The following is a 15,466-nucleotide window of genomic DNA, read 5'->3' as shown; positions in this document are numbered from 1 at the left end:
AAGCCATTTTGATTTGAACAAGCTGGTTGTTGGATGTATTTTTTAAACTTAGCGATATGAAATGAAATATGGTGTGATAATGTCAGACCAAGCTAACTCAGCAGCGATTTTGATAGCACAGACTGTGCAAGTGTTATTTTAAACGTCAAACTTGTGTTAAATTGTGACGTTTAAAATAACACTTGCGCAGTCTGTGCTTTCCAAATCTCTGCCGTTTTTGTTTAGTCTGACTCTAATACATACAATGTGTTTGGACAGCTATGGTTGAGCCCTTAACCACGTATAATTTTTTATCGGCATATCACCCCCATACCTATGTTACTTCTCAACTATTTTTAAATGCAGTTTGGCAGATAAGTAACAATAATTAATAATGTAAATTCTCTTTTCATAATAAATAAATTAAAAAAAAAATGCAGCCCGGTAAAGATGTATGGCATCAAACACAGGCGCAATTAAGCTTTGGATTCCTCCGAAAGCGGTGCCGTCTTATAGCGGCCGTCATATAGCGGCGGCAAAAAGACGGCCGTCTTTACGGTGACGACATGTGGAAAGTACCACGCCGTCAGCCACCAAGGTCAAAGCGGCAAATTTGAAAAATGTAGGCGCGAAGGGATATCGTCCCATAGAAAATTTGAATTTCGCGCCTTTTTCTACTGACAAGATTTGGAGGATGAAATATCATCAAAAGAGGAAAACAATCGTAATACGGAATCATTTATTCAAATCTCGTGTCATTTATTCAAAATGGCGTCACCGCTATCTAATAAAACGTTCACGAAACTATCGACACCGTCATGGCGGCCGTCATCCCAATGACGGCAGAGCTTTTTTACGTTACGTTGACAATCAACGCCGTCTAGGAAACCGCGCCATCTTGTTTGTCAACGTTCTAGTGACGTCATTCACCGCTATATAGCGGCCTTCATATGACGGCACCCTTTTCGGAGGAATCCAAAGCTTTAGTAAATAACCATTATTTGTCTAAATATCGGTTGCACGTGTGTAAAAGAAGTGTCATTCGTTAAGTAGCTTAAGAACTATAGAACTAGAAAAGTTTCCGCGACAATGACTTGAAACAACACTAAGGGCCACTTGCACCATTCATTAACCCGGAGTTAACCGGTTAAACCTGGAGTTACCATGGTTACCAATACAATTTGACACTGCGTTAACGGTTTAACCGGTTAACCCCGGGTTAGTAGGATGGTGCAAGTGGCGCTAAGTATGTACCTTATAATAAACAAAACAGAAAAGTTATTCTAATTCCGATCCAACATTTCAAATTATTTTCGCAAGTTCCCAACAAAGTTGGCCAAGTTAATAACAATCATAATTAATGAGGGACATTGTTCCCGAGGAATTTCAATTAGCGCCCGCGTGTGTGACAGCGCATTCCGCGGGGGGTCGCGGGGGTCGGGGGTCGGGGGTCGCGGGGAGCGGAGGTTGACCACTGTTGGAGAGTTGGTTTAATGAGTTTGGTTTGTGTGATTTGTTGAACGTTGTGTGTTCAGTTTTGGCGAATGCAATGTGCGCCATTTTATTCATTAATTCATTCATTTATTTCTTGCATTTTCGAACTGTTCGCGCGGTCACGCGTGATCTGATGCCAACTTCATGCAACACCGGCTTCCGATATGTCGAAAGGGAGGAGACACACGTCAAAGACAAATCTATCGCACCGTGCTAGTTGTTTGCATGCACAATTTGATCTAACCCATAAATATGCATTATACTTAGGGCATACTGAAAATTCCTGGACTGGCCGCTTAGAAAAAATAATTCGTCTCATATATCAGAATCCAGAAACTTTCAGTTTACATGAAATCTGATCTGAGCATAGTACTACTAGTACACTCATCCATAAAAGTACTTTGATTGTATGGTGGCGGCTAAGTTCTTATAACTCTCAAATGCTCCACGCTAATAGCTTCTGTCGCTCGCTGTACTTGGACAATATTTTAAAACACGATCTTATCAATATCCGGGAGCTTTAGGCTCTGCCCCGGTATATTGATGGGTCATATAAATCTGCTGTGTTCTGATTGGCTGGGAGCTAGTCCGGTTCTTAGCTGAACCATTCATATCTCTGGCAAGTATAAAGTAACTATAACGCGCGGCGGCGGCGGCGGCGAGCGGCGGCCATAGGTGGGAACGAAAGGTCGGATCGCTGTGTCTCGCTCCAACCTATGGCCGCCGCTCGCCGCTGCCGCCGCCGCGCGATGTCATTGCCCGTAAGGATGCACCGCTACGGAACGGACGCCTGCTCGCGCTTGCGCCACCTAGCGGTCATATGTGTCGTAATAGACGCGTTTTGTTAGAGAGTGAACCTTCTGTAACTAGTACTATTATTTATTCTGTGCTTAAGGGGCCCACTGATTATCAGTCCGCCGGACAACATTAGCCTGTCAGTTAGAACAAAAGTTGACAGTTCCAAGTTCCAAATTAAAACTAGTTTTCCAATAGCGTTACGGTTGTTAAAAGGGGCCCACTGATTACCAGTCCGCCGGACGATATCGGCCTGTCAGTTGTTCGGACCCAACTTTTGTTCTAACTGACAGGCTGATATCGTCCGGCGGACATATAATCAGTGGGTCCCTTTATACTGGTTCTCTAGAGCGTTCAACTTACTCAGTGTTGTTGTAATACGCCTGGCCTCTATTATGTAACATATAAAAAGGTTTAATATGATCGTAAAATTTCCATATCGCAGCTGTTATGGGCCCGAGACACTTGGATAGTTTTTATGGCCGAGATGTTGTTTGACCGCGTCGCTGACATTGATGGCAACAGATTTAAATTTAAAAAAAAAACAGACATCTGATCTGGCGGTAGGGTTGCCAGATGGTCGGGATTCGGCGGGATTCTCCCGATTTTTAGCATGTGTTCCCGATTCCCGACAAAGTAGGAATTGTCCCGAAAAACAGCTGCACGATATAAAACTATAATTTCAAGTTCCGAACTGTCGTCGAGCGAGCGAGCGACCCGTGTCGAGCGCGTCAGCGTTATAAAAACGTCTATGGGCAGAGCAGCTGACGTAGTGCCAATAGTGTAAAATATTGTTGTTTTTAATACAATTAGTACTTTAATTTTAATGTTTTTTTTTCCCCGACTTGAGTCTCAAAATCCCGAAAAAATTATATTTTTTCCCGATAATAGCGCCTTTCGATCTGGCAACCCTATCTGGCGGCCTAGCCAAGGGGTGACAATCGCTTGCGCTTCGCCATCGAATCGCTTTGTGTCTCTCTATCACTCTTCCATATTAGTGCGACAGTGACAGTTGCGTTTCAATCACTATGGAGCGTTAGCGATTGGCAAGTTGGCTACGCGGCCCGATCTGTATGAAACAGTAATATTTTCGCGATATTTTTTCCATATAAAAAGTTGCTCAGTATGACCTACACATTTACTCCTCAAAATATGCTGCGTTGAAAACACACTCTGTATAACACGACACTTGGGCCATTTTATTTAAAGTTGTCCCCTACACTTTTTTTTTAATTTGTGGATTTGTATGTTATTTCTACTCAGGATCATGAGCTCTTTCTATCCTAATAGGAGAAAAAAAGGGTCTCAAGGTTTTTATATCCATTCCGTTCCCATTTTTCATAGACTTTGTATGGCGGTCACGGAATGGAAAGATCGAAAAATGTATGTAAATTTTAGGACATTTTTTTTCTCCTATAGGATCAAATTTTTTTTTTTTAATGAGCTCGTGATTCTGAGTAGAAATAACATAAACAATCCCAAATTTGAAAAAAAAGTGTAGAGGACAACTTTAAATAAAATGGCCCACTTATGTCGCCTAGCCCTTGTGGCAAGGAGATTTGTCGTTATTACAGGTAATGTTTAAATTAGCCACAAATCAAATAAATAGCAGGAGAGGTTGACAAATGGCGGTGATTCATTCCGCATTCTCAGGGTAAATACACGACATTGCTGCTTTTTTCAGATTGCTGCTTGTAATGTGTTGTAATCCACACAAAACTGTTACAAAACACACACTTATTCATTTATTTTGTTTATTTGTTAAGAAATGTGAAGAATTTTTGTATATTTCTATATTTCATACACAATTAATATTGTTCATGAATAAATAATAATGATAATGATAATGACTTACACACACGTACACACTTTTCCCGGAAATTAAGTTTTACATGCAAAACTTTTACTCGCTCTAAGTATTTTCTTTGCATAATAATTTCTAGCAACGAAAAGAATTAGACATAAATATATGTTACGTAATAGTATTTTATACAATCGTGATATAATGGAGAGCTTTTCAGTCGAGTACCGTGTTTCGCAGCAAGCTTCGTTGCCTAAGTAAAGGTACGAAATTGAAAAGCTTGATTATATCACTATTGTATACAATACTTTTTCTACGAGTCAACAAAAAAAAATACTTAAAACTAGTAGAAGAATCATATATGTAGGTAAAAAAAACAAAAGTATACAGCTAAGATGCGCGAGCAGCCGCGATACCTTCATACTCGTACGCGACCCGGCCCCCGCGCCCCGCGCCCCCGGCCGGTTGATCAACGACACCTTCTCGTAACTCATGAGTACTTGCTCCGCGCTTTCAATTGGTCAATTTCATTATAGTTGACTAAACTGTATCGAAATGAATATTATAGTTGACTAAACGGTATCGAAATGAATATTATAGTTGACTAAACTGTTTCGAAATAAATATTATAGTTGAGTTGGGGACCCATAGTGAAAAAAGTATGCGATTTCACTTTGGTATACGAAGTCTTAATTCAAGCATTGCAGTCGACGAGTAGAAAATTATTCATGTCAAGTTTAATGTAATTTAAGCTTGTCGTTTTAAAATGAAAGCGTAACTTCGATAGTAGTCGTGCGACTCTTAAAATATTGTACGTAGTATGGTACGAAATGGCACAGATCTCAATTGTATTTAAGCATTTCTTGGAATAGTTTGTAATTTATACTTTTGATAGGTATTGTCAATGCGTACAGTACAGTGGTCTTACATATTCCTGTTCGGGAAATTACCGCTTATCAATAAAGGAAAACCTCAACTCACCCTGAAATGTATCACAATAACCCTAACACACCTTAAATCATAACCGTAGCTCGTAAGAGGCTAGATTTTTAAATCGCACTCCGCATAGAGCTGTTACCCGTACGCGGGGTTTTTGGGACGGATTCAGCGCGTTACGGATAAACAAGCCGCGTTTACATCGAGCCAGTTACTTGAGTGGATAATTGCGATTATAATCAAACACCTTAGGTTAGCGTTATAAACAACGACAGCATCTGTCATCCCAAAACACTTAAATTATTGCACAACGAAGACTACGTCTAAGCTAATTGCACAGTCTTTCAGATGACAAAGTGTGGTGGGCCACTAAAAACGTCATATTTCCAAAGGAATGTAATGTTTATGGTGGCAGTTTAACACTTGGCTCCTAAGTCACAAAGAAACGTACTTACCTGACTTACTACAATTCACCTTCCTTAAATCATAACCGTAGCTCGTAAGAGGCTAGATTTTTAAATCGCACTCCACGTAGAACTGGGACCCGTACGCGGGGTTTTTGGGACAGATTCAGCGCGTTACGGATAAACAAGCCGCGTTTACATCGAGCCAGTTACTTGACCGAATGACTATGACGTTTTAGTTGACTTGACTGTACAAATATGTCCATGTAATTTTGCAGCTCGCTATACCTTTAGCTTGCTCGTTGTAGCAACAATTGATAATTTCACCGTATTGGGTGAGATTAGAAGTCAAGGTTCTGGAAAGCAAAATCCATCTCTCTATACCAATTGACACAGTTTAAACGAAAGAGGATTTTTTTAACATTTGTGTTTAGGTATATCAATGATTGCAACTCCGTTAGCTGATGTTAATTTATTTTATTTATTACTGCGACTTTACGAATCAGATATTTATTATGTCCTTTTCCTTTACATACGACAGCAGCAGTAAGTTTGAACTACATAGGTACAGAGTATGATATCAGATTGGTCAGCCATCAATGGGATTCCATTCAGAATATGAACAAAACTAGGTTGATAAATGAATCAAAGATTGAACAGCTTTGGTAAATATATACTATTAGCTAAAATTGAAACCTCCCGCATCTAATAATTTGTAAATTAATAACCTAACTCGCACAAGCCTACTCGCATACCATCTCAATCCGTGTTCAATTCAAACGAAGCATAAGAGACAACCGAAAGAAATTCTCCCCCCATTTCAAAACGACCCAACCACCTCCAACCCTCAAACCTTTTTCAACCTTCTCCCCTTATCTTACAGTGTCTATTCGTGTGACAGGTATAGTCGAGTTCTTCCGAAGTATTATCATAGGGTTGGCACTTAGCGCGCGAGTGCATGTTGAATTATTTCCAGGGTTGCGCGCCTGATAAATATTAACGCGGCTAAACTGACGGTCTACTCGGCTTTGATTTTTGTTTTTGGGCTTATTGGGCGTATTGAGTGCTCGCATACGTCACGTATAACAGTGAATTTGAAAAAGGTTTATCAAGCTCTTGTTTTACATTTCTTGGCGACTGGCTGGCGTGCGACCTCCTTTATACCTTTATAACTATATACTTTTCTATGTTTTTGAATTCTTGCTTTTCTATGTCAGTCTGCCTGTCACCGCCTTACTCTGAATATATCTCGTGTTGTTTTTAATAAATTAATTATAATAACTACGAGTTTCAGTTCAGTTCAAATGCAAACTGCGGTAATAAATTATTTTAAGTTTTTGTTTTAGCCTTAAGTAATACTAACATTATCTTTATTGTTTTGTTTTGATATTTTGTTTCTAACCAGTAGATGGATAATATGTCTGAAATAAAGTTTTTCAATTCAATTAAAAATTTAGCGTGAAGCAATTATGAACAGTTTTAAAAAATATCATGGAATATCGGGTCGATTTATCAATAACGAATTATAAATCTCTTCAGGCGTGATTGTTTTTGAAGTGAAAACTTCTTTAGCGGCGCTGGACACTTTTTGAGGTGGGGAAAAAATGATAAACTCGAGACAGCGTAAGGCGATCACGTGACCGTAAGGGGCGTAAGGTTTAGATGGCCACTCATAATTTAGATGGCATTTAAATCAATAAAGAAAAACTCAATGTTATTTGACATTTATGTTGCGGACTCCTTTTCAAGACTCTTTACCTATGTTCAAATAATTTGACGTTGTCATGGCAGTATGTAAATAGGTATACATGTCAATGAAAAAGTGTGATCTTATTTGAGAATGATAATAATATATAATAAATAAATAGAATACCTCCGCTAAACGTATGTATCGTGTTACCGGGCGTCGGTAACATAGTGAGGTGAGTTTTCACTCCTATCGGCACTCCCGGAGTGCAACCGTTGTTGCTTGTTTTAAATAGGTACCTAGCAAAAGTTTCACTATTTCTTATACTAGTTATTATTTTTTATACCTACCTACTCTTATATCATCGTCATACGGTTAATATGATTATTTTAAGTGAACACCCTGAAGATTCAATATTAAAACTTAAGTGTTCGTTTTTCTATTAAAGCTATTATGAGCAGTCGACTAAATGCAAATTATAAATTACAAAATCCACTCTGATATCCACTCACATATGTTTAAATATATGCAAATTCCTGTGGAACATCTCCAGTTCCAACCACGCATCGTATTAGCGCGTTATGGACTTGTTTTACACCGTATTGAACCCGAAATAAAATTAAGTCATGCCCACAGAACATATTAAAGAGGTTAGAATGGCTATCGCGCGCAGTTAGTATCGGAACCGGTGTCGCCGCTCATTCCTTTCCACATTTACTAACACTCGCGCAACGGTAGTAAAAACTTGTGTGCGTGGTGAATGGATACGCCTTTTGATGCCAGATTTGATGTCTGGCTTCTTAATCTGAAGGTTATTGTGGCGCAAAAGGCATGTTTACTTCGTTTTTCGGTCAGCGCGGGCGAGTAGCATGCGAGCGTTTGCTCAAAACCGGCGGCGACACGTACCCTGCTCGCATCGCCATTCTATTCATTCTAACTTGTTCTGTGGTCATGCCATTAGAGAGTTTGAAAAGTATCAATCAGAATCTTTCTCATAGGTACCTACCTATTGACTTGCTTTTGGGTTTAGACTAGACTAGAATTAATTATTAGTTCATGTGTTCATTGTGTTTTTGCCATTCGTCATATATTATGTTCATAGAAATTCTACATTAATGATTAGGTACATTACCAGTAACCGTCACGCTTTGTCATTGCAAATACCAGTCAGTCAAATTGTGTAAGAATGTCCCATATTTATTATTTATTTAAATGCCATGCATTGTTCAGCTTTTTCCGTCTCTACACTCGTAGGTACTATAGCACTTAAACTAAGAAATGGAGGACACAGAGCTCACACCATGAGTCACTGACTGTGTCCAACGGACATACACGGACATGTATATGTCCGGTAACATCTACGTAATTTACTTTCTATAGGTACATCTCGCTCGCACGAATATGCGAGTACGAGCGAGATGCATAGAAAGTAAATTACGATCTTGATAGCGTTTATCTCAGTGCCTGGCCAGTAAAGAGCACAGAATGTATAAAGTTACTCTATGGTTTAGGAAAGGCGCTAGTACTGTACTCTGGGGGCAGAACATTGCAGTAATACTCCCTATAGGTAGGTAATGCAGCTGCATTTGACATCTGAACATCACCTGTATGGTTTCGCGGTCTCGTCTTGTTGACAGCATGGTGTAACACGCACCCATCGGCTAAAAGCTCTCGGTCTAATCATTCACTCAGTCGTTCACTCACGCCATTCGAACATCGATTGTATGTCGCGTACATGCGTAATGCTACCAACGTGACAACCCTAACAGCCGTTGGAAAACTTATTCTAATTTGTACCGTATTGTAACACAAAAGATTCCAAATTCGAAGTTGGTTTCAAATATAATACTTGAAACCCTCGCGTTTTGTATACTTACGAGTATATATAAGTAAGAACTGGTCTAACGCTATAATAAATTCAACTACTTGGGTACATATGTACCTACTACCTGCATCACGTTTTAGGGTTCCGTACCCAAAGGGTAAAAACGGGACCCTATTACTAAGACTTCTGTCTGTCTGTCACCAGGCTGTATCTCATGCTAGACAGTTGAAATTTTCACAGATGATGTATTTCTGTTGCCGACAAATACTAAAAAGTACGTAACCCTCGGTGGGCGAGTTCGACTCGCACTTGTCCAGTTTTCTTATTTGAGTCTCATGTACTGAATAAAATTCTATTGTAAACTGAAATAAATATCATATACTAAGAAAAGGTGACCCAAGCCTCCAGTGCCCCAGGCTGGAATCGAACCAACGTCCTCTGCTATCGCGGCAGGTGCCTGTTGCCACTCGAATTTATTCTAGTGTTTCTACTTGAAATAACAACAAATTAAAATAATTTCTGAAAATAATTTAATTTGTTCTAGTATGTAAAAGTCTATTGCGTAAAACTTAGCTTGATTTTCTCAACTTTGCAATGTCTACAGGAAATAACGGATTGAGCATACCTACAATAAAATGTGTAAGACCCTTCAACAACATCTATTTCAATCGAACAGAATGAAACATGATCTAAATCCCGATTGCAATCTACACAATCTAATTATATTCCTTCGTATCCTTCCACGGATCGGATCGGTGTCGGGTCCGGATTACTTTGTAACTTGATTAACGCTGGCTGATCCCTAATTTTATCCTTCCTCTGATCACTTAAAAAGTATACTTGGAATGACTTGACTTTGTCAAATCCCTACCTACAAAGCCAAATAGGTATTGAAAAGTTTACAGATTTTTATGATACACGATTAAGCTTAATCTAACTTCCAGTGCCAATTTCCAATACAAAATGAACACACGTAACGTGGTCTTGGCAGTGAATGGGTTAAGGTGTCCAATTCAGATTTAACAATCTGTAATGGGTTTTAACTGGTTTTGATACGTGAAAACGTCGCGGAGAAATGCTAGTGAAAGGTAAAATAACTTTGAGAATACAGGACACGGGGCAAGTTATTCATGTGTATGAGGAGATGGAAATAATTGGAAGTAAAGTTGTAGTACGTAAATATATACCTAGAAAACTAACCGAGGGAGTGCATATTATATGTCGCCCGGCGGCGGACGCTCTCAGTGACAAGTCTTGCTTGGAATACAACGACAGAAGGTTCACTCTGAACCAGGGATGTTGCGGATGCCGATTTTTTGACATCCACGGATGCGGATACGGATTTTTAAAGGCTCACATCCGTGGGTGCGGATGTAGATGTCAAGATAGATACATAAAAAACATCAATTATTACATTTAAGTAATTTTTATTAAAAAAAACCGGCCAAGTGCGAGTGGGACTCGCGTTCCAAGGGTTCCGTTATTAAGACTTTAAGTCCCACTCACGCTTGACTGCTCATTTCTAATAGGTTTTTTTGGCTAATGACTAAATTACCTAGCAGTCGTCACTTACGCCGATGCCAACGTTCCTGTACCAACCTGTTCCACATCCGCATCCGCATTAAACTCCGCATCGATTTTATGCGGATGCGGATGCAGATGCGGATGTTGACAATAATGCGGAAGTTCCGCGGTTGCGGATGCGGATGAGGATCTTCGCAACATCCCTGCTCTGAACATGAGGAAGTGTTTCGAGATTCACCTCCCAAACAACCAGCCCTAGTAGCACGGTCACATTTTTATCATTTGTCACCATGCCTGTCACGTTCTAACAAGTATGTAAGTGCGAAAGTGACGGGCATAGTGATAGTCGATAAAAATGGAACCGTGCTGAGCCCGCAGGAATTTTAGGGAAGAACGTTCACAACCTTGCGTTACATGCACTAACTTGACTCATCATCACCGGCCTTTAACATCTTGACAGATGATTTATGCAGCGTCTGTAAGCGAGGAACGACGTCTGCCGTGGATGTATAAGCCAATGAGGGACCGGCATTAGCGACCGCATTTGTGGCAGCTGAAACAATTATACTTTAAGATCTTACCCGGTTCATGGGATTCTGATACTAGTCCGAAGGAACGCATTTTTTATTGTACGAGTAGCTACTACGAATAAGTATAGCGATTTAACTGTCAAACAAACGTAGCCGTCGCCATACAATCGTACTAAAGCTCTCATTTTAAACCACCAATGAAAAATGCGTTTCGCATTTTTCTAGAACTGTTTATCCAACAAGTAACTATTCTGTAGTAAGCCATGCTACGCCGGACTCGGAGTAAATTGGATTGTCGACGCCGACCGCATTATAATAACACGGCGGCGGACACCCGCCGCACTCGCATTTACATCTGAGGATGCTTGAGAAAACTGGCTCTTTATAACTATTATTAAATACCAGGTATTTAACATGGAATATATATTGGATTTATTGAGTTTTCGATAGTTCACTAATGATGCAAATTTAAACATGATCGAAATATTATTCGAAACTTTCTAATGGCAAGCGTATGTTCAATTGTTCATACTGTAGGTCAGATAAGCATTTCAGGCTCAATCTTATATTTATATCATAAGTTGTCTAAGAACAGCATTGCAGGCACTATTGCCGGTTGTATACATAATTATTTGCCGGGCACGGTTTCGTTGAGACCGCAGGCATTTTATTCCTAATAGGTACCTACCTCTATAGTTTTCCAGTGGCAAACCAACTCCGGCCCGCTATTCTTAACCTCGTTACCGGTTGCAATTTGGACAGTTCATTAAATTAAATTTGCGTCTAACGAGCGGCCGCAATTAGTGCCCACTATTGTGTGTCCCGGAAAATTATCTGCCGCCGAATGTACAATGCAAGAGCGGATGGCCTCGGGGTACCCAAGGCGTGCTTGCGAACCGGAGATCGCAAGTTCAAACCCCGGCTCGTTAAGCAGGGACGCTTTCCGGATAGATTTCGTATGACCTGCCTGTATAAAAGAACAACGCATAACACGAAGCAAAATGTTATTTTTATTATCTTCCCTTCAAAGCCCAAACATTCAATAAATCGAAACATGACACTTATTAAGACTAAGTAACCAATTCCCTTCAGAGAAATTAAGAACCTACCTACAATTTCTACTTCCTTAACTCGAAAAACTAAATGTGATCTTTATGTTTCCAAAAAACAGACATATTGGAATTAGGTATTTATTTTACTAACCGAAACGTTTTCCATTTAGGTCGTCGTTACTAAGTCGTTATCAAATCATGAAGCATAATAAATATAAGAAGTTAAACATGATAGGTTCAGTTATAATAGCTATAACAAATCTCTAGATTTGTCGGGGATGAATTTCGGATCCCAATTCCTAAATTTAGTACACAATATAAAGCTTTTCCCTTGAGCTTCGTTGTATCAAAATTGCACCTTAATTTATATGCAACCCCCTTCCTCCAAAAACTTTAAATTTTGGTATGCCAATGGAAAGTGATGATAATTGCCACATGCATACAATTTTTTAAGCGAAACCGGGAGCTTCGCAGGGAGGGACTTCAAATGATTGTCACTAATGTCAAGATACTCCAGGCTTCTGGTATTGTCCAGCAGACCCTCAGGCAAGGTTTCCAAGCTGTTGTGGCTCAGATCAAGTGATCGCAGCTCCGTTGTATCAGCCAATAGATCACCAGGTATTTGCATTAGATTCCGCAATTGTGTTATCTTCAAACTTTTCAGCGCACTGCATCCAACTAACCAATGATCTGGGAGTACAGACAGCGTCCCATCTATCAAAGCTAGATGTTTTAAGTTACTGCAGTTCCCGAATAACCTTCCCATCACATAGACTTCTATAAAGGTAGCGTTGCGTACATGAGGCATGGCGGCTAGTCCAGCATCGGGAGCGTATAGAACCAGCTCTTCAATGCTTGTAGTGTTTAACTTTTCTGCATTCAGCAAATATGGGTCTCGTAGCTCCAGTCGTGTTAGTTTAGAGAATTCTTCCAAATCCATCACTTCTTCGAGACCCGTTTCAATTAAAGTCAAGCTTATAATATTATGTATACTTATAAACTGATCAGTGGTCATTGGGATTCCACACAAGGTTAAATGTTCTAAGGAATTTTTAGGCAAATCGTCGGCAGCAGCTGTTAGCCAGTTGTTACTTCTAGCTTGGTATTTATTTTTAATTTTCTGTAGATTATCTGTCGAAAACCACTGGCTGATTTGGGGTTGTGTCGTGCTTAAATTGATAGTGAGGGATTTGGCGTACTTGCTGTTTATATTGAGGCTCTTGAAGAGATCTGTGGAAGACAGTATTATTCTTATTTTGAATACTTAGCATTTAATTTCTTTTATTAGACATGAGCGATTAACGCGAGCATTTAATTTCTTGCAATGCTAGTACCTATGTTAGAGTTAAAATTATGTGTCTTAGGTAAATTCTTTGACCCAATTCCTGATGTTCGATTGTGCTCAAATTTTGTAGGATTAGGTATGAAAGACCGGTCAATACTGACAATGCAATAGAGCTCACCTGATAATACAGACCGAAAGTGACATAGGAACTAGGCGAAAACGCTTGAGTTTGAATTTGATGATGATGAAAGTGCAGTACGAGATGAAATTATGTGATAAGTTATAACAAAACAACACATGGAGATATCGATTTATTACATACCAGTGTAAGAAGAGTCGAGAGGAACGTTGCAGTCAACCAGCTCAACTTCGTAGGCGACGTAAGGCTTACTGAAGCGTGGCGCGAGGTAGCCGGCTGGGTTCAGGCCTCCGCATGACCAACGTACGGCGTAGTGGCCCGATCGAGTCGCTATGGACATATGCGCGCCTGGGAAAAGTGGAAAGTGATCTATGCGAAATATCATTGTTTTAAGAAGTTACTTTCAAGATAAGTCACGTTCTGAAAACGTTCGTTTCAATGTAGGTCAGTGGACGACACTGAGGATATAATAATAGTGTGACTACTTAAAACAAAACAAACCAAATCATTTCATTAACATCATCATCATCAGCCTACTCTCGTCCACTGCTGGACATAGGCCTCTCCTATTGCACGCCATTGAGCACGATTTGCGGCAACTCTGATCCAGCTCTTGCCAGTCGCCTTGCAAAGGCTGTCGCTCCATCTAGTTTGAGGGCGTCCTACGCTACGTTTGCCGATTCGCACTGCCACTTCAGCTTGCTAATCCGTTGTGCTATGTCGACGACTTAGTTCCCTGACCAAATCACATAATAATTTTAGTCGATTCACGTTAGTATAAAATCTATCATACCTTCAAGGAGATACTCCTTCAAGAGCCAGCCATCGTCGGTGTCTCTGGAGTCACGCGTGACGCACGAAGAGTAGATGCACTTCGGCATAAGCTCGGCGCGCGCGCAGCCGAGCGCGAACAACAGAGCAAACGCCTTCATTCTTCGGCGTCACTATTAAAACAAACATTTAAAAAAACCAGAGTCCGTGGCGTGGCTCACTCCGCGATTAAGTCGCCTCGCTACAAGTACCTACAAGTACATGTAGCCCACACTTTTGGTGTCTAGCCATAGTAGTTGCCACGCACCGCTAAGGAACGGACGCCTGCTCGCGCTTGCGCCACCTAGCGGTCATATTTGTCGTAATAGACGCGTTTTGTTAGAGAGTGAATCTTCTATATTTAGTGGTTCCGTGTGGATTCAGCACGACATTACTGCTGACTGCATTGCAGCTGCAAATGTCAGGATTGATGTCGCTGCCAGAATTTAGACATTTGTGACAGTAATGACGCGCAGTTTGGTGAAATTAAATGTTATAAATTGTTAATAAAAAATACAAATCCAACATAATGAAACGGATGCACCGATTATGGGAAAATATATCTAAGAACCATGCAATGCTCACATGAGCACAGATATTTGTTCCTGAGTCTTGGGTGTTTTCTATGTAGTTATGTATTTGTATATTATATATGTATATATATGTATATCGTTGTCTGAGTACCCACAACACAAGCCTTCTTGAACTTACCTACTGTGGAACTTAGTCAATCTGTGTAAGAATGTCCTATAATATTTATGTATTTATTTAATGCTGGAAAAAAGCCAGCTAAATGCTTTGCAAAATTACAAAGTAAAAGTTTCTTAATACATACCAATTATTATGTACGTATCCAATACACGACAGTTTTTAATGTTATCCCTATGAACACTGTTAGTCAACGCGCTGACATTAATCGAATATTATTATTTTCCTTCCCTGTAGCTTCAGTGCGATTAACACAATGTACCGTATAACGGGGTGAGTAGGTTTCGCGGGGAGAGGTGGGTTATGAATGGGGAGAGAAGGTTTGAGAGGGGGGTGAGAAGGGATTTTAAGGCTACTGCTACAAAAATAATGTATTCCAATTTAAAATGGAGCTATAGTAATACGCATAATAAAAAAAAAATAGATCCAACAATCTTCCAAAATCACCTTTGTATGAAAACCCCTCTCACCCCAAATACGAGGCACTACGGGGTGAG

General features: G+C 40.0%; 2 protein-coding genes across 2 annotated transcripts in view; one reads left to right on the top strand and one right to left on the bottom strand.

The window, feature by feature from the left end:
* LOC134648366 (protein lifeguard 4-like) overlaps positions 1 to 15,466 on the top strand; it is a 357,077-nt gene that overhangs the window by 250,378 nt on the left and 91,233 nt on the right. The window lies entirely within an intron of this gene.
* On the bottom strand, positions 12,392 to 14,383 carry LOC134648300 (protein toll-like). Its single transcript, XM_063502791.1, has 3 exons — positions 14,245 to 14,383; positions 13,635 to 13,799; positions 12,392 to 13,257 (listed from the first exon to the last, which is right to left on the bottom strand). The coding sequence occupies exons 1-3, from the start codon at positions 14,381 to 14,383 to the stop codon at positions 12,392 to 12,394; spliced, it is 1,170 nt and encodes a 389-aa protein (XP_063358861.1).

The sequence above is a fragment of the Cydia amplana genome, chromosome 5 (assembly GCF_948474715.1).
Source record: "Cydia amplana chromosome 5, ilCydAmpl1.1, whole genome shotgun sequence".
Lineage (NCBI taxonomy): Eukaryota > Metazoa > Arthropoda > Insecta > Lepidoptera > Tortricidae > Cydia > Cydia amplana.
Note: the sequence above shows the minus strand (reverse complement) of the source record. Positions and strands in the feature narration are given on the sequence as shown.

Coding starts and splice junctions, on each gene's coding strand:
- LOC134648300 (XM_063502791.1), bottom strand. CDS start 14,383: ATGAAGGCGTTTGCTCTGTTGTTCGCGCTCGGCTGCGCGCGCGCCGAG. Junction 13,800..14,244: donor GAAGGAGTATCTCCTTGAAG/GTATGATAGATT, acceptor CACTTTTCCCAG/GCGCGCATATGTCCATAGCG. Junction 13,258..13,634: donor TCTCGACTCTTCTTACACTG/GTATGTAATAAA, acceptor TGTCTTCCACAG/ATCTCTTCAAGAGCCTCAAT.